Source organism: Micromys minutus (genome assembly GCF_963924665.1).
Source record: "Micromys minutus genome assembly, chromosome: 3".
Classification (NCBI taxonomy): domain Eukaryota; kingdom Metazoa; phylum Chordata; class Mammalia; order Rodentia; family Muridae; genus Micromys; species Micromys minutus.
The window spans coordinates 80124284-80150285 of record NC_137972.1 but is presented as its reverse complement, the minus strand read 5'-3'; the positions used below and the strand labels follow the sequence as shown (position 1 = coordinate 80150285).

Here is a 26002-nt window from a genome sequence, read left to right as displayed (position 1 = left end):
CCGAAAGCTATTTCTGCTCGTGCATGGAGTGGGGCAGTAGCCTGCTGCTCAGAAGCAGGGACTTCAGCAGATGGCTAGATTGCCTATGTTTGAAACCTAGGTTGCCATTTACAGCTAGTCATTCAGTCTTGCTTGGGCCTCAGTTTCCTTAGCTGTTAAAGAGGACAATCAACTTAACTTGGTATATAAAGAACTCAGGACAGTCCCCAGCACAAGGCACATGCCATGTCATCTATAGTTGCTACTAAAAATGCCCACCATCACCAAGTGAGAGATACTATTATGTGCTCACATACCCTTGTTTCTCTATACTATTGTAATGAACTGTACCCTAAATAGGAAAGGAATAATAGAACGAAAGTGGTATGAAGTTGGGAGTAAGAAGTGTACACTGGTTCTGCTCCTCTGGCCGCATGACCCACGGCAAGGCGCTTAACCTCCCTAAGCCTGTGAAGTAGGGACTCTAATTAATAGCTATCTCAGAGGCAGTGAGGATCAAATGAAGAAATGCACAGGATTCTGCACAGTCTGCTCCTCATTAGAGCGAGATCAATGGGAGCTGCCATGCAAGGCTTTCCTTAACGAATTATCTTTCATAGGCGAGCAGCACCAAGGAGCCTAAGAGCGCTAGTCAGCTCTTTAGGAAATTCTTCCGTTAATGAAGAGGGGTGAGTGTTTCTCTGAACCTCTGAGTTCTAAACTGAAAAGCAGGGAAAAGGTCTTTTATTATTTGGCTGTGGCAGGGCAGAGTGGGTAGGGTACAAGGGCTCCCGCTGGCTTCCTCCTCAGTCTTCAGAAAGACAAAAGGGTTTTCACAGTGAGAGGAAAGCCTGGCCTCCCGGTCTAGAAAGGTGAGCAGTTCACCAGGGAGAAGTCACATAGCTACCAGGCACATTTGCTCCAGGATGTTCCCGCTTCACACCCACACACCACTTCTCACACCCACCAGCAGAGTTGCCCTGCCCTTTGGCAGTCTCAGGGAGAGCACTTCCTAAGGCCAAGCAGGGCTCTGGGCACTGGAAGTCACTGAAGAGGTTACAAAGACTGGTGCTAGTTGAACAGATTTTTGGGACAGAGAGACAAGAGAAAAACATTGATAAATCCATCATTTTGAAAGTGATGAAAACCAGCTGGGCGGTCATAGTATCCACTTTTAATCCCAGCACTCGGGAAGCAGAGGCAGGTGGATCTCTGTGACTGAGAACAGCCTGGTGGTCTACAGGGGGAAAAAATTATATATATGTACATGGAGAACATTTAGGGGTGCTGGATAACAGGCTGTGTGGTGTGGATGGGGGTTCACGTTACTTGCACGTAGAGGAGGCAATGGAGGGCTCTCATAGAAAGCTGACATCTTGGGAGAGACTCTGATGACAGGAGGAGGAGCTAAGTGAGGCCATGAAAGGGATTCCCACAGAACTTGGGCATCCCGGAGATAGGCAGGCCTGTATCTCTCTGGCTCTCAGAGACCGCTGGGGCCTGCGCCCGGTGCTAACATATACTCAGGTGGGTCCAGGAAGTCTAATTCATGAGCTTGTGGCATATCCCGGGGATCCAGAGCTTCCCACTCCCAATATCACATCAAGTCGCTCACACATGACATCAGCTCATTAGGAATTTGGTAAAGGGGAGGAAAGGTAATTTAAATGAATAACACACCAGCCAATTGCAATTAGTATGGGCTGATGTGGGTTCTAAACTCATCAACCTTTAAGGGGGACAGGACAGAAGACGGCAGGGAGAAGTGAGCTGCTGTGTGAACACAAGCCGTGTCATTTCGATTGAGATGATGTACTGTGCTCATGCTTCAGCTACAAGATAGATGGTTCCCCCCAGATTCACACAGTGAGGCTTGAACACATGGCACCTCAGCATACAAGTGCATTCAGAGGTGTGATTATGTTTAAGTGGGGTGGTTCAGGCAGGCCCGAATACAACACAGCGGATCAGGGTGCACCCGACAGAAGCACAGCTGGAAGACCGGGAAGACAACTATCAAGATGGCGGCGATCTACAAGCCATGGTGAGAGATTGCTGTATCCAGACTCTTGGTTCTGTAGTTTTGGGAAATTAAGTTTCTGCTGGATAAGCCGCTAGATGAGGCACTGTTGTTGACCCAAGCAAGTTAAAACAGTTTACAGAGCGTATCGTGGCACAACATACTGAAATAGTCACAGAAATGACCAGCTGGTTGGGACTTGCTTTGAAATAGCCCTTGAGAGTTGAGGAAAGGGGTGGACTGACCAGAAGGAACATGACCAGTTAAGACTGGTTACAAGTTGCATGAATTAGAAGCAGGTACTGGTATACTGGGATTTCTCCTAGGTTCATTCTATTCTCTTCTCTCCCTATTGTGAAATTTCCTACAATAAAAAGCAAAACAAGATCTAATACAACGCAACACAGTAACAGCGACAACAGATTGAAGAGGAAATTGGAAATGGGACTCTAAAAATCTGGGCCATACCACAGGCTCCTAAGGAGCTGGGTCCCAAGCCCTGGAGTCTTTAAAAATTTCCCTGGGGAGTTCTCCCGAGGAATCTGTTGTTAACGACCATTGCCCTCTACAGGGGACTAGATGTTCTCTATGAAGACTCAGAAAGCACCATGTTCCTGGAAGAGGAAAGTATAAACTGTCAATACAAAGTCTTCTACGTGCGTCTAGAAATTACAATCCAATTAAAAGTTGTGATAAGCTATGCTAAGAACAGGCTGGCGGTCTCCACGCTTCTGAAGTTAAGCTCCGTGGCACGCTGTGCTTTGCCCAGGAGTGATCTCTATCATTTCTAGGTAGTAGCTTCTAGAACTAGGCTCTCTCTATCCACTGTGAGACTGGCCATGTTCCAGCTGGTAGCTGCTCTTCAAACCTGGGCCTTTGCATGAAGACAGTAAGCAAGGACGGAGCCCCAGGGCCCCAGGTTATGTCACGAACTTGAAGAGTGAGCAGAAATACATCTCTGCCTTTGAACTGCTGGGCTTTGGAGATAAGCTTCAGCTGGTCTACCTCATCTAATACAGAAATTCAACATGGAATCTAACCAAATAACTCTAAAGTTCAGCTGGGAGGCAGAAAAGATTGGATGAGAACTGCAAACGCATACATTGAAGACCAGTGAGCCTGGGTTAGTGACGGACGCCAAGTTACCAGGCTATGTCAAGTGTGACCGTGGTTTACAGTGAGCGACGGCTGGCCACAGATATAAGACTTCACACATGTAATTGGGTGGAGGCATGAGAGGCAGCTAACGAGTTGAGGAATTTAGCATGCAATTAACCGTGGTGAAGGTTATTGACTTCTAGCATGTTAAGTGTTAGGCTGCCTCAGTTTACATGTTGAGAGTAGCAAGCCCAGGCTTCACTCTAATGGATCAGCCCACTTTTATTAAAAGAGTGCTCCTTCCTCACCAGTCCAAGGATTCACTTATCAAAAATCAATTTTAGCTGAAACAGCGGCTGAGAAAGGCTCTCTCTCTCTCTCTCTCTCTCTCTCTCTCTCTCTCTCTCTCTCTCTCTCTCTCTCTAGCATCTTGTAAGTCACCACTGATGAGTTAGACTTCAGTAGGCTCTCTGAATTCTAGATTTTTATACCTTTTGAAAGTCGTGTTTGACTTCAACCCTACTAATAGATGCCCAGCAGCAGCTAAACGATATACCGACACAGAGCAAAAGGACAGCATAGTCCCAAAAGTCATGTCTCCTCTAGGCCACCTGTCCTTCTGGAAAACGACTACAGTCTACAGATGCTAGAACGGAGGCTCAGCAAGGCCACCTTGCCAGCTGCAGGTGGGCCGGAGTGTCCGGAAACCCAGGTGCCGTTCTTCTGCCTGGCTCTGCTCTGAGAGTGGCCCACCTGGAGCCTCCACTCCACCTCTCAACCTTGCTCTCCAGTCTGTAATGTCTTCGTCGGGTCTCCCCTGTCTGCTGCCCAGGACACCTTTGGGATGAGGTGCCTGGTTCTTAGAGACTCAGATGCTCTAATCAGCTGTGTGATGACTCTAAAGGTTGGAACAGCTGGATCCAGGCTCCCGTCTCAGCTCTTCTGCTTACAGGCTCACGTCCCTGATGACAAGGCTCTTCCCTGAGCTTCAGTTTCTTCATCTGAAGTATGTCTGTCTCTGGGTTTGCTGTGCTTGAGGCCAGCACATATACTAGGTATAGGTGATGTCACTGGTGGCAGTGACTTCAGCTCTTCTTCTTGACAGGGTCTCAACCTCTATACAGTCAAGAATGACCTTGCACTTCTGATCCACCTGCCTCTATCTCAAGACAGTCATATACGATCACACTGGTTTATGCACAGTTGAGGGTTGAGCCCAGTGTTCTGTGCCTGCGAGGTAAACACCGTGAGCTGTGCTCCCAGGCCCCTCTGTGGCATTTCTAATTTGTGTGGTGCATTTGCTATTAGATGAAGCTTCTAAAGCCTCTGCTGAGCCTTGCAGCCAAGGCACATGTTGTTATTGTCTGTTTGTCCAGATGGCTTTCTGTCTAATTCAGGATCTTAGAATCACTTCCTATTGTTTTCATATGTGTTCAAAGTTGTCTACTTCAGCGACTCAGAGCCAAGTCTTCCCCCACATGTCACATGTCCCCACGCACCTGGATTTTCATCTCTTTTTCCAAGCCACTGACCAGACATTACCAGAAGCATCTGTGAGAACTATAAGAGTGAGCATGAGGGTAGAAATGGACTCGGAGTCACTTCCAGTGTAGTCCTATGCCTGCCAAAGAGCGTGCATGTGTATCCTTCCTTCACCTACCCATGAGAGCGTTACCAATGGCAACGTACATGACCCCATAGAAGAACTGACAATATGTACAAGTGTGTCGTACACTGACAATGTGTACAAGATATGCCAACTGCATGATCCTGCTGGAAATCTACGTTGAAGATGTCATTAGTGGGAAGAAAATGACAAGGGCTGAGGGGGAGGATCACATACGCTCAGGGCCAGCCTGGGTAACTTGGTGAGCCCCGTCTCAAAATAAAAATCACAAGGGCTACAGTTATAGCTCGGTGACATGTTGCTGGCATATCCTGAAAGAGACTGTGGGTTCAGACTTAAGTCCACAGTACTTAAGAGAGAAGAAAAAAATCCATGAACAAGATATTTATAGCAATATTTTTTTAAATAATGAAAAAATATATACCCTATGACTATGACTAACAGCAAGGAGGCTCTTAAAAGATTCAATATAATGGCCACATAGCTTTAAAGTGGCTATAAAGTAACTGTTAGTAAACTATTAGAATATAAACTTGTCTGCATTAATTAAAATATGTAAATATAGATAAAGAAGGAAGTGTAAAGAATTACAAACTGCTATATGGTAGGATTGTAGGTATAATGTTCAGTTGTTTCCCCTTACAACATGTTATAATTTGTTTGCTCATACAGATGCATCTTTTATGTGTTTATTATTTATGTGTGCATATGTAGTCAGAAGGGAGAACCAGTAGAAATCAAGAGTGAACAACAGTTCAGGGCTGGGCACAGTGGTGCACACCTGTAATCCCAGCACTTACAAGGCAGAGGCAGGAGGATCCCTGCAAGTTCAGTGGCAGCTTGGATGAAACCATGAGTTCTAGAATTGCCTGTGATACCAAGCAAGACCTTGTCTCAAAAACAAAAACACAAACAAACAAACAAACAAAGAGACAGTTCAGAAGTGAGAACTCTGGGGAACAGAATTTCCTTTAGAGTTAAGAAGCATCTGTGTAAAGCTGATAGCCTGCCTAGTCCTGTCCTCAAGGAACTTGAGAAAATCCAGCAAGCTGCTGTGTGCAGATTCCTTTCCACCAAACCGACACTAATGTACCCACCACACCTTTACCTGTCTGCTAGAATCTGGAGGAAGAGGTGTTGGGATAGCAGAGTGAATTCCACAAGTCCAACTATGAACAAGATCTCCCTAGGTCCAGCGGGACTCTCTACCAGTCTAGGTCCATGAGCAAGGCCTTCCCCTATGAACCTCGAGGGATGGGTGACCACCTCCAAAGCTGCTCAGACACAGCATCACAAATGGCAGTGTAAGCTGGCTGCTATAAGAAGTGTGCCCCATCATCTCTTGTGGATGTTTATAATTTCTACACTTACAAGGCAGAAGGCTGGCGGGGCCATACACTTTCCATGAGAGTAGGAAAAGGGTGAGAGGAAGGCTCCATTTGGCCACGCCCCATGCTTACCATAGGTGAACATTCGTGGGGAGGTCAGCTCAATGTTGGGGAGGGCTCCCAGGTGGTTTAGTACTGCACACCGGTAGCCATTTTTCTGGGCATAGTCAACAAAGGTTCGGATATACTGCTTCTCGCTGTGATTGGCAATTCCAGGACAAATGACCATGGTGACGTCATCTACAGGGTGGAGAAAGAGATCTTTATGTATCCATTTAAGACATAAACACTGACATTAACAGGTAGTGGGGTGGTGGGATTCAGGGTAATTCTCTCTCCCTCCTCCCCTCCCTCCTCCCCCCCCCTTCTCTCTCTCTCTGTAGCTCTGGCTAGAACTCACATAGATCTACCTGCCACTGCCTCCCTAGTGCTGGGTCGAAAGGTGTGCACCACCACACCTGGTCTGTTCTTTTTCATTTTCAGTCTGGTCTATTTTTCATTATTAAATGCTTCTGTTTATTTGTTTGCCAAAAGGAAGATGTAGTCCTCTCACAGGCAGGAAAATAGATCATAAAAGAAATAACACAGCTCATTTTTTTAAGAGTATTTCTTGGCTGCAGATAAAAGCATTGATCTTTGCAGGGAGCTGGGCTGATGGGAAGTCATGGATAAGAAACTTAAGAGTTGGTTTTGCCCTTTCCTGCCCTCGTACTGAATACCAGCAAGAACTGAATACCAGCAAGAACGGACTGTTCAAGCTAAATTTTATGCTACTTTGTTGTCATTGTCTTAAGACAGGGTCTCATGTAGCCCATGCTGGCCTTGAATGTCTGATCCTCAAGAGTCCATCTCTTGATTGTTTGGATTTCAGGTGTGAGCCATCATCCCAAGCTTAAGTCGTATGCTTAAATGCTAGAAGTCCAATGATCAGAAATAAGGGGAAGAAGGCATTTAATGAGCTGTGTAGGGATAGATATATGAAGGGCCCACTGCAATGCTTACAGACGTAGTGGGAACTACTTTGCTGGCTAGTACTCACTCCTTTTGTGCTTGTTTGCTGAGAGCCACTCTCCTGGGCTCTGGGGATTCCTGCACTGAGGCAGAAGGGTCCTAAACAGCTACAGAAGTAGCTAGATTGGCAGGTGCCATGAGGGACCTAGGCAGGGAGGTACCATGGATCAAGAGAAAGAAACCATAGCCTCGGAAGAGGTGACATCTGAGATCTGAATGACAAGAGGCAGCGGGAAGGGCTGGGGAGGAAAGTGATCCCAGGTACTTGGGATAAATGAGTTGGTGCACATTTGCTACAATTTACCCATAAGTAATGAGTACCCTCCCTGAAGTAACTAGGTGTCTTTGAATAAACAGAAACCATGTTCTCTTCTGGTAGGGACTGCATTCAAAAAGGACACTGGCAACCAACTGCACTTCCTCTGAAGGCTTCATTATGAAGTATTTGCAATCACTGTTTACTGTATGGTTGGGAAAGCACACTGCCAAAGCCTAGCAGCAACGGAAATGGGAGTTACTTCTTGGATGAGGTTCTCACTGACTCATGAAAAGTGAGTATGGCTTTAATGTGCCCTTTGTCCAAGGAGATTTATACACCAGGCACCCGAGAGCCTTTGCGCCCTGCTGCCCAGCAAATAAACCCACCCTAGATTGCTTTTCCAAGCATCAGCTTCCCACGGTCAAGGGAGATAGCATCACCCACCTCACAGGGCATGGGCAGAATCGGGGAGGGAACAGTAGGCACTCAGGAACTATTACTGACACTGACTGGGTCCTGGGGGTCTGGGCTCCAAGGTCTTCCAGCCATCCTTTAAAATAGGCTTCCATACTTTACAAGGGTTCTGTAATTCTCACTGATTGCGGCTAATATGAACTAACAAGCACAGGCTGGAGTTAATCCTGATGACCTGGCCTCTGAATGCAATGGGACAGTGGGTGGCACAGGCATTTTACCCATTGCTTCCCCACAGATGCAGATGGCTGTTCCTCTCTCTAGGCCGTCCAACATCAGGACCTAAAGCAGCTCACCTCCAACACAGTGCTCAGCCAGGGGCTCGAAGAGGTCAAATGTAGAAGTAGCACCATCCGACATGGTGATGAACTTGCGGTGCCCGTAAGGGTGTGGTGACCTCACCCTCCCCATCTTCCCATACAAGGCTGTCTGGATATGTCCGCTTTTTCCCCAGATCAGTGGTGGAATGTATCTGAGAAAGGAAAGGAAGAAAAATAGGAGTGGTCAGTTTCCTCCATATTTCTTGAACAAAGGTATCCTAGTTCTTAAAGCTTTTCATGACACATTATTTTGTATACTAACCGTAAACACAATGGGTTATTTTTGTGATGTTGGGGCCTCATGCATACTGAGCAAGCATATCGCCACTGAGCTGAACATTTTTAACCACCTCACACCCATGCTCTGTTCATTAATGCCTCCTACACGTTAGCTTTAGGAATCAACCCTGGTTTCAAATTTAGAGCATCAAGCAATTCAACACACGTTATTTCTATAATCGAGGAGGAAAGGAAGCAAATAATATCCTTTGAATACATCCTGTGTGACAAGATTGGCCTCATCATCACCAAATGAGCTGATGTATACAGAGTGGCTTGCGCAGAACCTCTGCTCAGTAAATGGTCACTTCTGCCACAGCTGCTGGGTTACTCCATTACAACAATTCTGCTCCTGGCCATACCATGAAGAGTTGCAGACTCTGCTCAGAGCCTCTAAGTGCCTAGGGATATAGAGAGAGCACTACAATAAGCCTCAGAGAATGTGCTAGAAGGGCGAGCAGTACTTCTGATGGATTACCGTAGACTACAGGCTTCTTTGTCTACACAAGGCATGATGTGCCCCCCCCCCCAACTGCCCTTTGTGAAGACAACAGTGGCCTTGGAACAAAATACAAGAACTAAAAACCCATTTGTTCCTGGGAAAGAGATTGTTCCAATTAAGAATTGAGGATGGTTCATGGCCCAGGTACAGGACGATCCCATTTACTGAAAATGATATCGATTTATCGCACAGCACTTTATCTGAGCTCAGGGGCGAGGCAGGATGTGTGTTTCCCATGAACTAGAATCTCCGAATGGGACACGGTAGTGGCATCAGTCTCTCGGCTCTGTAGCACACCCAGGGGTGTTTTAGCAATGATTTATCTTCACCTAGTTGTTCATTCATGCTTATCATTTCTCGCAGAACCAGATGGTTCTAGGCTCTTTTTCTATTTGTTCCTTTTGTATGTGTGCTATTGAATACACACATAGTTAAAGAAGTAAAGCTTCACCTTGAGTGAATCTCCAGGCAAATGGCTTCTTTGGGGCTGGAGAGAAAGGAGAGGGGTGTTTAAGTGACAGGGCACGGGGTCCCTTGCAGGCAGGTACAAAAATCCCCATAAAATAAATGGCTGGATTTGGAGAGCAGAGTAGGGTATGTTTAGGGGCTGAGTGGTTAGGATGGCAACAGAAAGCAGCCTTATAAAAGTCATGTCAGCTGAACAACTGAATACTACGTAAGACTCAGCCACATAGTTTACAGGATCCCTCAGACTGCCGCTGGGCTGTGTAGAGGGAGAAGGGCAAGCCAGAAAACCAAACTCCTGAGGAAAATTAGAGGGACATTTTCCTTATGATACGAATAATAATAAAAGGATAAATAAACTGAGGTTAAAGTATCAGAATAGAAGGCAGGTGGATCTCTTGAGTTCAAGGCTAGCCTAGTCTACTGACTGAGTTCCAGGACAGCCAGGGCTACACAGAAAAGCCATGTCTCAAAAAAAAAAAAAAAAAAAAAAAAAAAAAAAAAACCCAAAAAAACAAAAACCAAAAAAAAATAAACCAAAACCAAAACCAAACAAAAAAAAAACCAAAACAAAAAAACCCCCAAAAAACAAAAATCCAACCAACCAAGCTAGTAGTAGCTCATATGCTACTTTTAATTTTGCTTAGAACATGATTTAATCTTAGAAAATATGGCAAAAATTATAGCCAGATCTCCTTTTGGCTATTTGCAGATTTTGCATAAAAGGTTTGTCATGGCAGATATTTAATGATCTCTCTCTTTCTCTCTCTCTCTCTCTCTCTCTCTCTCTCTCTCTCTCTCTCTCTCTCTCACACACACACATCTCCCATCCCCAAGATGCACAGCCTCCTCTGAACCTTGCTCCCCCACCCTCGTGTCCCCCACTCACTCCACTGTTCAGTTGTCTGCTTTGCCAATGGCGAGAGAACGTCAACACACAAATCTTGTCTCAGCTCTCCGATGCCCAGGTCTGTAGCTTCCCTAACTCTGCATATGCTCCAGAACGAATCCACTGTCCCAGTTCCAATCAAATGGACACCCTGGGGGAACAGTAGTCCCTGCTGGCCACTGGGCCTTGTCTTTAGGAGTCGCTCCCTATCCGGTTGGCTATTGGGCCATCGTCTCAGTCCTGTGCACTGCTCTGTCCCAGCACCCAGGTAGCTCCATTAGTTAGGAAGCTCTTTCCACGCACATCTCCTACCATTTACCTTAAGGTCTCTGCCCAGGGACCCACATTAAACACCAAGGGAAAATTGGTTGAAATGACATAAAACAATCCACTTAACAAATCTCAGATTTTAAAACATCTTTAAAAGATAATATGTATCATGACAACAGGAGCCTAGCTCTCATCTGACTGGCATTTGGAGACATTCTCAGAGTCAGTAGTAGAATAAAATCTTCAGTGTGTGTGTGTGTGTGTGTGTGTGTGTGTGTACAGCTGTCTTAGAATCACAGTGTGAGGTCAACTGTGCACAGCATAAGTTTCACAATCTTTAATTGTATGACAATACCACCCACTGATAAAACACAGTTTTTAATTAACTTCACAATAACACGCAGCAGGACGAACAAAGCTGTGATTTTGAAGTAAGTTTAGTGCGGTGGCTTTCTAACTGCATTAAAAATATTTATATAACTTATCAAAAAACTACAAGGAAAAAAAAACCAGAAACAGTGTTCAGAATGGTCCAGATTAGGGAAGAAAAACAGACCTGAAGGATAAAATATTCTGGGGTTTATGTGAACAACGCACACGAATGCTGCTGGTGCGGCTTGTGAAAGGACATGACTATTCCATCGCCTACGAGACCGTCTGTCGGAATGTCACAGTCATTGGCTCACTTGACCCTGTGTCTGAAGGCCACTCCCCGATCTAGGCTGGTCTGGGTGGGCAGGGTGGGGTGGAAGGACGGTCCTACATCTGTCCTTTGAGACCGGGTAGGCTTTGTGTTTGTCCCCAGCAGGTGAGATGTGTGAGGGGAGCAGCTTCAATTGAGGATAGGTGCAGCCTCCAGTCTATAGATAATGCCAGATGGCCTTCCAAAGACGATGGATCAGTTGACATCCCTACCAATAATGCATGAGGGCACGTGTCTAGCTTTTGTACCCTCATCAATAGTTGGCATTAATCTTTTACATTCTGGCCACTTTAACGGGCACCTCATTTCAACATGTTTAAGGCTGATCCATTTATGTTTTTAAAAATTGTCCTTCAGGATGGTAAGTGCGCTTGGAGGGTAAAGGCCAGTTTTTTGTTTTGTTTTTTCCACCAAGCCTGATGACCTCACTTCAATCTGCAGGACACACACGGCTACTGCAAGTTGTTCTCTGACCTCCACAGGTGTGCACGCTCCCCAATAAATGTAAAAGCCTTTCTCATTTCAATTTATGTTCTCCTGACTCATGTTTCCTACTACTTGCATTTATTTTTCTTCTGTAAATTCTGTTTATTTTCTATTATATTTTTATTTTTCCCTGCTAATGTGTATTTTTATTAGTGCTTATGATTAACACATTATCATTTGTATGTTAGAATTGTTTTTTTGTTAATTATATTATGGTATGTTTAAGTTCACATTTTTCGTTGGTTTTTGAGACATGGTCTGGTCCTGAACTGGTAATCCTCCTGCCTCAGTCTCTCGAGTGCTAGGACTACAGGTGTGTATTGTGAGTTTAATTTGATTTTTATATTTTTTTCATATTTGTGGTTAAATTTGGTAGATCTTAGAAATTAAACCTGATTCTGTTTTTAAGATTTTAAGACAGTGTCTAGTGTAGCCCATAGCTATCCCTGAACTTGCTATGTAGTTGAAACTGACCTTGAACTTGGATCCTCCTGCTTCTATCTACTAAGTGGTGGAATGACAGGCTTGTCCCACCATGTCTGATTCTGCCTGGTAAGAAGAGTGATTCCAATACCTATTTACCACCAGCTATTTCCTCTCATTCCTACAGTTGTTTTTAGAGAAACGTATTTCCCTTAAATGCACTTCTCTCTAAGTGATAAGCGTACATGGCTCATCTCCTCCTAACAGATGAGGTCACTGTTCTGCTCATCTGGACTGATTTCCACCATTACCTGTAATATACGCCAAGGTCTCGGTTATACATGCTTCTCTATTCTCTACTATAGTCTATCTGTCTATTCATTTGCCAGTATGGCTCTTTTCATCAATACAGCTTATGGGATATTTTGGGAGATAAAAGTTCTGGTCACCTTCACTATTGCAAAAATTTCCGAAACAGATTATCCCCCCAGCCCCCCCCCCCCCCGGAAATAATCTGATCGGCTTGTTGAGTTCCTGGGAAACTTTGAGAAGATTTGATTGACACCAAACATGTATTACCTTGGTGTTAACAGACATCTTTGCAGCGACTTGTCCCATCTAAAGACATGGCTCATCTCCTCTACATCCCACAGTAGGGCTCTGCAGCTTTTCCCGTGGTTTAGAGCGTGCAGTGTGATGCTTTGCCTGGGGTCATGCATTCTGCTTAAAAGCTGTGCTCAAGAACTGGAGCATATGGTCATGTTTATCTCTAACAAAGCAGGAATAATGTTTCCTCCTTTTCTAATCTACTCGCTGCTCTGTCCACTGTCGTGCTGAGGCCTGTGGTTAATAAAATCTCGTTACTAAGAAACGAACCACAAAATAGAGGCCAGCCTGTCCTTATCAGATCAACATCTGGCCTTCCTAACAAAACTGCCCAATGGGAAGGACTGCAAGGGAAAAATCTGGATCCTCCCACCGCCCTCATGCCCCAGGCATGCACACTACACAAATGCACACGCACACAGTCTTTAGGCAGCTTGACCAAGCAAATAGTTTAGATTTTTAGAGAAAGAGTTGAGAAAAATAAAGTTAGCTGATTGCTTAGGTTTGCCTTAACCCAGGGTGTGACCAGTTTCCCCTGGCACCTGGGTCTGTTGGTTGTAAATTTACTTTATTGGTAGTTGTCATCTCCTTTGACTCTCCCGTACATCGCTAATGCTTTAGGATTTGATGAATAGTACATGTTTTGTACTGATGTACTGTACATGTTTTGGATACATCACCTGACACTGAGCCCCCTAATCCCAAAGCCCCCGCTAGTCCTTTCCAGTGCACCAAATGCCCATTAGCAGCTTCTCCTGGGCACTGTAGATGTGTATCAGATTGGGTATTTAAAGAGCATTTTATTAATTTTTGTTTATATATACGTGTGTGTGTGTGTGTGTGTGTGTGTGTGTGTGTGTGTGAGAGAGAGAGAGAGAGAGAGAGAGAATGTCATGCCATGTGTATTCAAGTCCCTATGGAGGTCAGAAGAAGACCTCCTGAAGCTGGAGTTACAGGTAGGTATGAGGCACTCACATGGGTCTGGGGACCAAACTCAGGTCCTCTGGGAGAGAAATCATTTTTCCAGTCTCTGGAACCTGACTTTGAGTAAGCTACATCAAGAAAGGAATGCATGTGAGGGGCAGGGCATGGCATCTGCCTTGAGACCCTGCAAAGGAAGGGAGGGAGGGAGGGAGGGAGGGAGGGAGGGAAGGAAAGGAACCAAAGAAGGGATGTCTGGCTACACCACATTTATTTGCACGTCCACCATTCTCAGGCACTGGGTAGTCCATGCCTTTTGAGTACTCTGAGTAGCGTTGCTATAAGCATCTGTGTGCACGCTTCTGTTTGAAGGCCTCGTTTCAGTTCTTTGAGGCCTGTACCTGGAAATGAAATTGCTGATGAACTCCCCAAGAACCAAACTGCCTTCCATAGCAGCTACACTGTTTGATATTGCTAGCAGCAACATTCAAGGGTTTCAATGTCTCTGTCTTTTCACCAGCACTTGTCCCATTCTATTAAAAATACTGTCTTGTAGAGCTGGGGAGGTGACTCAGTGGTTAAGAGCATGCACCATTCTTTCAGAGGACCTGAGTTTGATTCCTGGGTGGTTAGGGGAAATCTGACAGTTCTGGTCTGTGTAGCCTCCTGCATTGGTGAACACATAAATACACACACTGCACTCATGAACACACACACACACACACACACACACACACACACACACACACACAAATAAGAATAAAATCCAAGTTCAAGGCCAGCCTGAGCAGTTTTCTGGATAAAAGGGTTGGGGGCATATAACTGTGTGGTGGAGCCCTCGCCTAGCTGTGTGAGGTCTTGGGCTCAATCTCTAATACTGAAAGCAACAAGATTATGCCTTCCTAGCAGGTGCAAAGTGACATCTCATTCCGGTGTTGATGTACTTTCCTTTGTAGCTAATGATGTCAAACACCATACCATTCTGACTCCAGTCTATTTCCTACCCTCAATCTCTGATTGTCTCTATCTTTAACCCTAATTACAATTTTAAAAATGAATAGTGGATAAATATCAGTCCCTTATTCATCTCATAGTGGCTATTACTGGGGAAATAAAAGAACCACCTGGACAGAATCAATTAAGACTGCATGTGGCACAATTTAGTGTCTAAAAATTGATACAAGAATCTAGTGTTCATACAAACATTTTGACTCCCACAATTGAACACAGGAATTATAGGTGTGGAGGACTAACAATCACAGGAAAACTTTCTATACTGGGAGTTACTGTCCCAATATGTGTGATGAAAAAAAAAAAAAAGATTACTGAGCAGGACATGTGGTGGTGCACACATGTAATCCCAGCACCTGAAAGGCTGGGGCAGGAGGATTGCTGTAAGTTTGGAGCCAGTCTGAAATATATAAAAGAAAATACTGACCATGTTCTAGTCACCTGCAAAAATAAGACTCACACCATGAGAAAGCCACCAGAATTTTACAACAGCAAAAAAATGACGCCACCAGACCGAAACCTGGGGCCTCTCTCCCATAATGACTTAAGACACATTAAGGATTTTCCTCAACAAAGAGCCCCTTAACAAAGCAAGTCAGAGATGTTTGAGATGCTATTTATGGCTCTGTAATCCTGAGTTTATTTACCTTTCTCTTTGAACAGAGAACATGCTAAGAAAAACTGTTTTTCTACAGCCCCTTGCAGGTTTCCAAAGTCCTTTTTGAGCTGATCTCATTTGGCTTTGATGTGAGTTCTGTGAAGGGGACCAGCCTGCTTTTCCATGGGGACCCTGAGGCCAGTGAGTTAAAAACCTGGATGGCCAGACCGCACAGCAGCAGCAGATCTGAGAGTCCAGCGGAGGCCCTGGCCCTGTGTAGTGCTTATGTGGATGGTGACTTGGTATTTGGGGAGGAGGGTACTTTCTCTTCAGAGAGTGTCAATGAAGTTTTGCCACAGCCTTGCGTGGTCAATAGCCTCTAGCTTAAAACCTCTATCAAAGTGGCATGTGAGACCAGGCTGTAACTCAGAGGCCTTCCCTATCACACACAAGGCTCTGGGCATACTCCCCAGCACTGCAGCAGCAACAACAGCAACACCCCAGAAAACAACCACCAACAAACCCCCAAACAAACAAACCAGTGCGTGCATTTTCTAGTGTCGATTTTTAAAAGTTATCTCCTCAGTAAACACACACCCCGAGCAGTTACTCCCTTGCCACAGACAGCTTCCCGAGGACCTGATCAAAAGAGGGTATCTAAGCCAGAACTGGCAACGTCATGGAGAAAGGACATGATCCACTCAAGTTCTGGGTCTTCAGCAAGTTTCCAAACAGGGGTCTCACACCAGGGCAACTCCTTCTCACTTTGTTTTTCTTCTGCTCACGACTCAACTGCAGCTTGGGGATCCAGTTAGATCAACTATCAACCATGACCCAGCAACATGCCGAGATCTTCTTCCTGACAGGATCTAGATCCTCCTGCCTCAGCCTCCCTAGCATTAGGAGTATAGGCATGTGCTACCATACTCAGACTTACACTGTTTCTCTTAGGGAAGCCCCAAACGGTTCTCCAGTGCCGGGCAGATGGATGTATCTGTAGCTAAGCACAGATGGCTTTGTGGCTTCAGGTCGGGATCATGTTGTGCAACAAATGAAAACACAGAAACCAGTCTTTAAATTGGAGGGAGCTACAAGATGTTCTCCCTGTGGGGGAGACATGGGCCTGGCACTGCCAGGGTTCGTGTAGGCAATGGAGACTCACGCTCCTCTCCATAGAGAAGCCAGCAGAAGGGCCACCAGAAATGAAGCTGTCTGTCTGTGGTCTCACTTTTCTGGTTTTGCAGTGTCTAGAATACAACCGAGGACCCCAGGCATGCCAGGGAAGTGGTCTAGCACAAAGTTATATCCCCAACCATCTCTTTCGTGATGGAGTTGAATTTGCTTAAGTTACATGTACATGAAATGCACCCCTCCCCCAACTGTGTACTAGAGAGCACATCAAGGAACAGCCAAATACTGTGACTTTCCTCAGAAGAAATTCATCTTTAATTTACTCCCTGCTGGGGGCTGGAGAGATGGCTCAGGGGTTAAGAGCACTGACTGCTTTTCCTGAGGTCCTGAGTTCAAACCCAGCAACCACATGGTGGCTCACAACCATCTGTAATGGGATCTGATGCTCTCTTCTGGTGTCTCTGAAGACAGCGACAGTGTACTCATATACATAAAATAAATAAATCTTAACAGCAACAACAACAAAAAATCTATCCAAGTTAGAGCAACCATCTTAAAAAAAAATTTACTCCCTGCTGTATCTCAAAGGCCTTAGGTAGGAAGGAGGGTCACCCAGCATTGAGTGTCTGCAGGACTCTGGCAGGCACCCACAGCTGCCTCTGGAATTCATCCTTGAGGCTGATTTGAAAGGTCAGCATGCAAAATGGATGGCTATCTTCTTCAGAAGAACATCGGCACCAGTGCCAGTACTGTGGCTCTCCTGGCGGGTCCTGAGGGGAAGTGTTTGTAACCACAGCACCTCCCAGGAAGTGTCCAGAGACCGCAGGCCCTGACTTTGTTCAGTTCCACAAACGCATCCCTGTCACTCGACTCTGGCCTGCAGGCTTTTCTCTGCTACAGAGATCAAGTTCAAGAGACATTTTTCAGTGACTCACAAAGCAGGGGAAGTCATGAAAAAGCTCTTTCCGTTTCATCTATGGCTTTGTTGTTGTTTGTTTAAGATATTTTTATTTTTATTTTCTGTGTGTGTACTTGTATGTCTGGGTACCATGTGTATCTAGTGTCCTCAAAGGGTGTTGGACCCAGCTGGAGTTATGGATGGTTGTGAGCCGCTGTGTAGACGGTGGGACCCTAAGCGAGAGCAGCAAACACTCTCACTCTTAAGCTCAGAGCCAACTCTTCAGCCCTCGGGTGGCTTTTTCATTCCTGCCCTGACAACCTCATTCTCCAGGGATGCTGATATCTCTTTCTGGCCAGGAGCAGGAATACCAGTCAAGAGTTCCAGCCAGGGGTTGGTTGGGACTGTCAGGGTACACAAGCACTAATGTCCACTGATTTCCAAAGACAATGTCACCTCATCGGCTTCCGCTCAGCTTTGTGTTCACACTCGGAAAGAAAACCAAATTTTCTACCTCTGGAACAAAAAGTGACCCCAGAGGAGGTAAATATTCTGACCAAACGTCAGCGCCATGTGAAATCCTTGTCTAGGAAAGTACTGTCAGCAGCTGGGCCCAAGCCAATGCCAGTATCAGGATCATTAGCTGTATTAGCCCAATAAAGCTTAGCAGAGGTGGGTTGTCCAAAGCACACGGAGAAAGTAAGGCACAGTGCCTACCCTTTCAGGGCCTGAGACAGAGTTCAGCACCCGAGTTGTATCAGCAAGCTGCTGTCACAGAGAAGGAAGGGTGGGCAACAGGGTCCCAGAGGCAGAGGGCAAGGCATAATGGCATGCAGCCTTGTGGGCAAGGCGTCACGGGTTCAAGATGGAGTCTAGAGTTCTCAGGGATTAGGAACATGCCTGAGCATCCTGTCATGGCCTGGGCAAATCATGCTTAGCATGTAAGCTTCCCAACAATTATGAACAACGATGCTGCCCAGTTTTATAGATCGGGGAGTACAGGCACGTGACTCAGCCATGGCTCTTCTCGTTACTTTACACTTTTAAGACTCACTAACCCCACCCCCACCCCTAACTAGAAGTTAAATTAGCAACAAACCATTAATCAACTGTCAGAATGCATTTTGAAACCATGTGTCTCCAAAGTGCTAATTGAGTTTGCTGGGGCTCTCTTTGGTGTTTTCCCCCGAGCAGGCAACAGAAAGCCGTTTCTTTTGGTCTCAAGTTTTCTACAACTAAAATTGTCTTTTGAATGGCAGTATGGTTAGCATGGTAATTATTTCAATATTCACATTTGGTGATTTCTAAAATGAGGGCAGAGTGTTAATAAAATCATACTGGGTCTCTCTCCAAAGATAATGAGATCCCAGAAAGTAATGAGATAAAGACAGAGGCTCTTCCAGAAAATTGCCAGGTGTGTCTGCTTTGGGGAAGCTTATTTTTTCTTGCTGCCTGGGGTGGGGCACACAGTAACAATGCTTTGTTGAGGTAGTTGAACTTTCTGTCTGTCTGTCTGTCTCTGTGTATGTGGCACACACACTCTTAAGGGTTTTTACCAGACCAGAGCCTCCCCTTTCCAGTTGCCCAGGTCCGAAACCCAGGACTCTGGCTGAATGGAAACCAGATCCTTCTCTGGGTTCTTCTTTCCCAGCCTGAACAGGTCAGTAGTAGGTCTTTAGAGTCACCACCCAGGCCTCCAGAAGCCCTTTCTTTTCAGGAGGCCCTGGGGAGACCGCTCTCCAATCCTCCAGGGCAGCACAGCTGATGTGAGGACTCAGTCCTGAGTTTTGGAATAAACGCCTTGGCCCTCTAGCTTTGAGCACCTTTCCAAACACCCCTCCCTGGGACCTCGGGGAGTGTTCCCCATGCAGCCTGGCTCACACCCCTCCACAGGACCTCTGTGGTGCACATGGCTCGACTTCAGGCAGACACTTGGCAGCTGCTGCTCATTACATTCTCCCCGTACTTTGCTAAATGTTCTACACCAGATTTGCTGGATTCAGCACAGGAAAATTCCAACCCTGAAACGATTCTGCCTGAAAAGAGGAGGAGCTGGAGAGGGCAAGACAGACATCATCTTCTGTCCCTGCAACTGGCTTCTAAGCCCAGCAAGGGGCCACTGGGCAGAGCTGGCACATCTGTGGATCCCTTGTGTGCCACAGGCGAGCATTTAAGCAGGAATGTTGGGGAGAACAGACCCATGGACGACAGTTAAACCACTTAAAATGAAACCATCTGTATTCTTCTGCACTAAGTTCAAAGAAAAAGCTTTCAAACCGTTGGGATTGTATTCATGTGTTAAACGTATCTGATCCCATGAGATGCATTTCCTGGCAGGCTATAGAGCCCCACAATTCCCTCTGTCTCTTGGACGTGTCTCTCTTTGGTTTTGATTCTTAAGGGTGGCAGCAGGGGCGGGGGGTGTGGCTAATAGGCTCCAGGGTTCAGCTGGATAAAAGGCATTCTCTAAGGAACAAGGGCTGTGAACCAGAGTCACAGATGCTTGGCCTAACCTTGGGCTGAGCCTCGCAGCTCCAGGTACACAGCTGTCCCAGATTCAGTGTGCTGAGACTTTTTACATGGAAAACATTACCACCATGGCAAACCTTTTTACTGGAAAATGATGGATTCGAAACAAAACAAGACAGAAATAACCTGCCTGTTCTGGCCAAACAGGGCACATATTGACACAGCACACAGCACACCTTTGGTGTGTCCTCATGTCCCCGATGACTTCCTTTCTGGAGGACACACACAAGGTGCCACTGCACAGTCTCTGTGCAATCCAGTATTGCTTTTGGCTGCTTCCCAGCACAATGCCACATCTGTGCCAGGCTTTGAAGGGAGGGAGATAGGAAGTGGAAAGTCCCATCCCCTCTGCCATTATTCCTAGTTGGGTCAACTGGGACACCTACATGTGTAACTGCTGGGCTATCTGCAGACTGCTCTTTTACCAGCACTTCAGTTAAAAGATGACTTTGAGATGGGGTTGGAGGGATGGCTCAGCAGCTAAGAGCACTGGCTGCTCTTCCGAAGGACCCAGGTTTGATTCCCAGCATGCACACGGTGGCTCACAATTGAATGTAGCTCCAGCACTGACTTCTGACATTTTTAGGTACTGCACACATGGTGCATATATACATACAGACATGCAAGCAGGCAAAATATTTCTATTTTACACATAAGGTAGAAATAAGGGGGAGAAGTTAAGAGATGACTATAAGAATTACATCTCAACATTTGCCATCAGCACTTGGTGCTGCATGGTGCCTTCATTCTGGATACAGAAAAATAAAACCTGGAAGAATGACACGTTATTTAGATAAAAGACATGCTCTTACAATACTTAATAAATTATGCTTCCTTTGTCAGTAATTATATAGATCATTATTAAGAAGCTGTGCAGAATCTGACTCTCTTTTTGTTCCCAGGGAGTTCACATCACGAGACAGAGATTAGGAAGGCAGGCTCCTAATACTCTCTAAGGCTCAAGGGTCTTGGGCAAATGAGCCTGTACTGGAAACATCTGCACCACACAGGTGTTGTTTTTCCCTAGATCATCTGCAAACTTAACAGATGCACAAGCGAAACAATAGGATTTTTTAATTTGGGACAAAGCATTTAAATGCTCTTTGGAAAAATGCCCCATCAAAGAGCCAGTGAAATTAAGTAAAGGAAATGTAACAGTGAGGTCATCCTGGCACTGCCCCCATCCCCACAGGAAAACACTTTTAAGCTACAGTCTTCGGACAGTGTGCGCTCAGGACCACCGGGTGTTCCTCAATACAGGAAATCTAGGTGAGACAAAGACAGTCCTGAGTGAATGAGATAAAGGGGGACTGTTTAATAAATGCTGCTGGGTGAAGGAGGTCAGTCACCCAGAACAAGGTAAGCTGGAGCTGCACCTCACAACGAGAGGAAATCAGAAGGATCAAGCATTTTAAAATAAAACTAAAACCATGCATGTTCTAAAAAAAAATTCAGATTAAGAAAAAAAAAAAAAAAAAAACCAGAATCTGCAGCAAAGAAGGATTTCTTTCTTAGGAGATTACCTTTCTAGGAAAACCAAAAACTTCACAAGGCACAAAAGAAGCGACTGAAAAATTTGACTATGCACACATGACGAAATTCTGCATGGCAAATGCCACATGTAAAGTCTAGAGGCAAAGGACAAACCAGGAACAAATATTTGCGATTCCAATTACACAGGCCCAATTTCCCTGGTCTATCTGGCTCTTGCAAATGATCAGAACTGGCCAGTGACCATTAGGGCATTGGCCGGAGGCTACCAGCAGGCAGGCACACAAAAAGAAGCTCTTAAATGCATTCTTAAAATGTTCTTTTCAAAAAAGCACAAATGAAAACTGCAGAGAGAGAATGTTTCACCAGCCCCCCAGCCCCCCCCCAACTCCCCCCAACCCCCCCTTCCTGTCCCCTAGGCAAATATCCACAAGACCCAGAGTCCTGATTGCTCTGAGTTTGGGCAGTTTTTCTAGAGGGGTCCCTTCTGACCCCACGATTCTGTTTCTAGTTTATCTGACACTAGCAGGAGTAAATGCACACTGATTCACTGCAGCGCTGGCAGAGCAGAAAAATGACAAACTTTGTAGGGAGAAGGGCAAACTGTGAGGACTGCTTAGCCTCCAACAGTGCTAGAGAAAACTCCAAAACTAGGAAGAGAGAATAAAAAGAGCTGGGAGTGGCGGGGCAGGTCTGTGTGGTCGAAGCCCTTGGGAGGCTGAGGCAGGAGGACTGCAGATACCAGGCCAGTGTGGGCTGAATATTGGGACCCTGGTTTGTTTTTTCTTGTTTTTAAAGGTGAAAAGATGAACCCAAAAGTCCATGGAAGCGAGACACACATGCAGAGGAAACAGGGAGAGAACAGTCCCTGCTCCCAGAGCAGGGTGAGTCGCAAGTGGGGACAGAAAAGATGCAGCTGGGGCTTTCAGTGCAGCTGAAAGAGGCCACTGTGGAGGATGGCTGCTGGTCAGCCCTGGTGAAACACAGTCCTCTCTCAAAGCACAGGAAAACAGTTCCACCAGTGGCCAACAACTCTGCCCTTCTTTCTCGACAGTTGTATGGTCTTGACACTCTAGCTTCTCCCTCCGGTGTTCAGGTATTCCAGTGTCCACAGATAGCGTTCCTTCTAGCTGAAGGTCCTTGCTTCCCTGTCTCACCACCATGAGGACTGAGTCCAGTATCCTTTCCGAGAAAGCAACACTCCATGTGACCTGACCCCCTTTTCTTCCCCTACAGACAGGGGACTGTGGGTACAATCAGACAGCTGTTGTCACCAGACCACGCATGTGACCTGCCTAGAAGCTGGCCTGGAAGCAATGGTGGAGATCAGAGCACGCGGGGATTAGAAGCTCGTTAAGAAACAAACCCAAAGGGCACAATGGACAAGGGGCAGACTATGTGGCAGGTGCAAATGCTAAATAAACAGTGTGAAGTTCATCTCTGGGAACTACAGGAATGGTCAAAGCCGAGCCAGGGCACTGGGAACAGGGGCATGAGGGCATGTGGGGTTGCATCAGAGCAATCACGTTTCTTAGCCTGGAGGCTGGTTGGAGGCACAGGACAAATCTGGATAGGTGAAATTCGTTGCTGGAAGACAAAGCCAGTTATGGCAAGAATGCTGTTTACACTGGTTCCTGTCCTCCCTGACCTCGGAGCTTGCTAAATACCGTCCTGTCTATCTGAAGCAGAGCCATCCTGCAGATCACTCAAAGCTCTTCATCCAGGATGCCATGGTACTGAGGACTCTCCCCCCCATTGAATCCTTTATCCCTGGCCTGAAATTACTCATGCTGATAGTTTGTGTTTTTTCCAAAATCTACAAACATCAGCATGAATTGATTCTGTGCAAAGGAACAGCTGTGTGAACACAGACTTTATAAGATGGTCTTTGCTCTCAAGTCTCTGAAAAAAACTGTGGATCAATCCCAGCTGCTGGGGAAGCTGAGGCAGGAGGATTACCCCAAGTTCAAGACCAGTTTGTGCTACACAGTGAGTACTAGTGCAGTCTCGGCTCCATAGTGAAACCTTGTTTCAAAAGGAAGAAAAAGAATATAGTTGGAGATGAAAAAGTCACATGCAGAGTATTGTTACATCCTTGTCCTTAGGGAAGAGCCAAAGATAAGATCAGTAAAAGGGAGGGGAGGAAAAAGGGAGAGGTAGAGAAAGTGGGGGATGGTGAGAGAGGGTACAGAGGCCTCTGATGAGAGAAGAGTTGGCTATAGACAAAGTCCCAGGATATGATCCAGGGATGGAGGGGAAGTAGGGGATGCAGGGATGCGGGGAAATCAGGGAATACAGGGCATGCAGGGGAAGCAGGGATGCAGGAGATACAAGGATGCAGGGATGCAGAGGATACAGGGATGCAGGGGAAGCAGGGATGCAGGAGATACAGGGATGCAGGGATGCAGAGGATACAGGGATGCAGGGGAAGCAGGAATGCAGGAGATACAGGAATGCAGGGGAAGCAGGGATGCAGGGGATGCAGGGGTTCAGGAGATGCAGGGGCCTCTGATGGACTGTGAAGGTAGAACTACGGAATATCCTAGTGAATTATGTAACCGAGGCGTGTAGGCGGAGTGAACAGATCATGAGAGTAGATTACTAGATACCAAGGAAGGGAAAGAACACACTATTATGGCCTGATCATTTCTAATTAAAAAAATAAAGACTTGGGGCTGGCAAAATGGCTTGGGAGGTAAAGGTGCTTGCTGCCGAGTCTGACAACCTGGAACCCACATGGTGCAATAAGAGACCCGATTTCTGCCAAGTTGCCTTCTGACCTTTACAAGAGTGCTATGGCAGGTGTGTACTTGCATGTGTGAATACATGTATATATACACACACACAAACACAATGAACATATAACTAAAAGAATTAATAAAACTCTTTCATTTCATAGAGTATGAAATCACTGAGCAAGGTTGTGTGAGCCTTCCAGGGGCTGGGAGGACAGTTTAGTGTTGCTAGTCACAGGAAGTCAAGGTATGAAACCTCCTCCTTCCTGGGTAGCCATAGATGGTTCCATGACCTTGGAAGAGGTTCACCACATGGCTTAGATCATGAACTTTCAGAATGGGTATCCCTAGGACTTAAGTAGCCTAGCCTGATGTCCCATGTACACTAAACCAGAGCCCTTCTCCTGGGTGGAGACTGAGGGTGTCCCACATGCCTGACTGTCCATCTCCATGACTTAATGGTGACATGGCAGGCAACCACCATAGGTAACTGAAGAGCTCTAAGGAGATTCAGTGGCCACAACAGCAAACAACAACAAGAACAAAACTTCTTGATCCAGCAGTGACCGGTTACTAGGTATACCTCTTCCAAACCTGGAGAGCACAAACTCTCTATGTGAGTAGAAATTGCCAGAGTTTAGTAGAGGGACAGATTTCCCTGCAAACCATGGAGAACAGATCCCCTGAGTTGTTACTACACCACCCTTAGATTCTGGTCCCAAAGCCATTCCCACCCCAAGGCTCTGTGTACAGGAAAGACAGTTCTACCACTGAAGACACAAGGGGTCCAAAACTGGGCACTTCATTCTCTGTGGCTTCAAAATACAAATGCCAAAGGGAGCACATTCAGTCTTATCATCACCGGTGACATGCTGGCAGGAAATTTGGAAATCATACTTATTTACCCTCTAGGACATATTATCAGAGTTGATTTCTGCCTTACTTATACTCAGTGTCTGCAGTATGAAGTAGAGTGCCCACTGTAGTGAGGAGAGAGATGCTGAGAAGAGCAGACTGAGATAAAAATTGGTAACTACTAAATTCATGGCATCAGTTGAACACAAATTGCTGGTAAAAGCAGTCTATGTTTAGCAGTTTAGGGCTTCCTAGAAAGCAGGCCTGTGTCTGCTTCTGTGGAGCAATTTTCAGGCAAATACATACTGAAAAGGACCAGAAGAGTAGACGTGGTCCCAGGCAAGACTTGTAAATGAAGGTTAAGGAAAGTACCTTAAATAAAGGAAATTTAAGGATGACCAGGAATCCAAGATGGAACCTACAGGAGGAGCAGGACTCTCTTGCCCATCGTTGCATTGGGCTTTGACAGAGTGAAGGCTTCCACTGTAGCAGATGCTTCTTTTGATTCCCCCCTTTTGAGTCAGTGTGTCATGTAGCTGTGACCGACCCTGAGCTCCTGATTCTCTTGCTCTACCTCCCAAGTGCACATACAGGAATGAGGAGTCCTGACGAACAGAGTATCAGAAGGAGGGATTAATAAGTAGGAGGGGGATGAGTTTGGGAAGCTTGAATTGGTAGCTTTGGCATGAATGACATGGCCTCTGTTTAAATAAGATGGAGCAATCATGAAAATTCTGAGTTCTGAACCTTTTTAGGTATTTTGGGCTTCAGCAATTCCTGAAAGAAGGAATAGAATCTTTACAAGAAGGTATGATCTGGATCTCAGGTGGAGAACACAGGTGAATTCTACGGCAGGCTCTTGGCAGTTACCTTGATTGACTCAAGGTAAGATTCTTCAAGAATAGTGGTACTCTCCTTCCTGTCATGGCCAGCCTGTTCTAGGGTAAACATCTACACTAGGGTACTCTCCTTCCTGTCATGGCCAGCCTGTTCTAGGGTAAACATCTACACTAGGGTACTCTCCTTCCTGTCAT

At 45.9% G+C, this 26002-nt stretch overlaps 1 protein-coding gene across 1 annotated transcript in view; it reads right to left on the bottom strand.

Annotated features, from left to right (window-relative positions):
- The window catches only part of ABHD2 (abhydrolase domain containing 2, acylglycerol lipase), an 83411-nt gene that overhangs the window by 24515 nt on the left and 32894 nt on the right, over positions 1-26002 (bottom strand). Inside the window, exons 4-5 of the mRNA XM_080914186.1 lie at positions 8153-8328; positions 6185-6352 (exon numbers count right to left, since the gene is read on the bottom strand). Of these exons, the coding sequence (XP_080770312.1) occupies positions 6185-6352; positions 8153-8328 (344 nt within the window). The remainder of the gene's footprint in view (positions 1-6184; positions 6353-8152; positions 8329-26002) is intronic.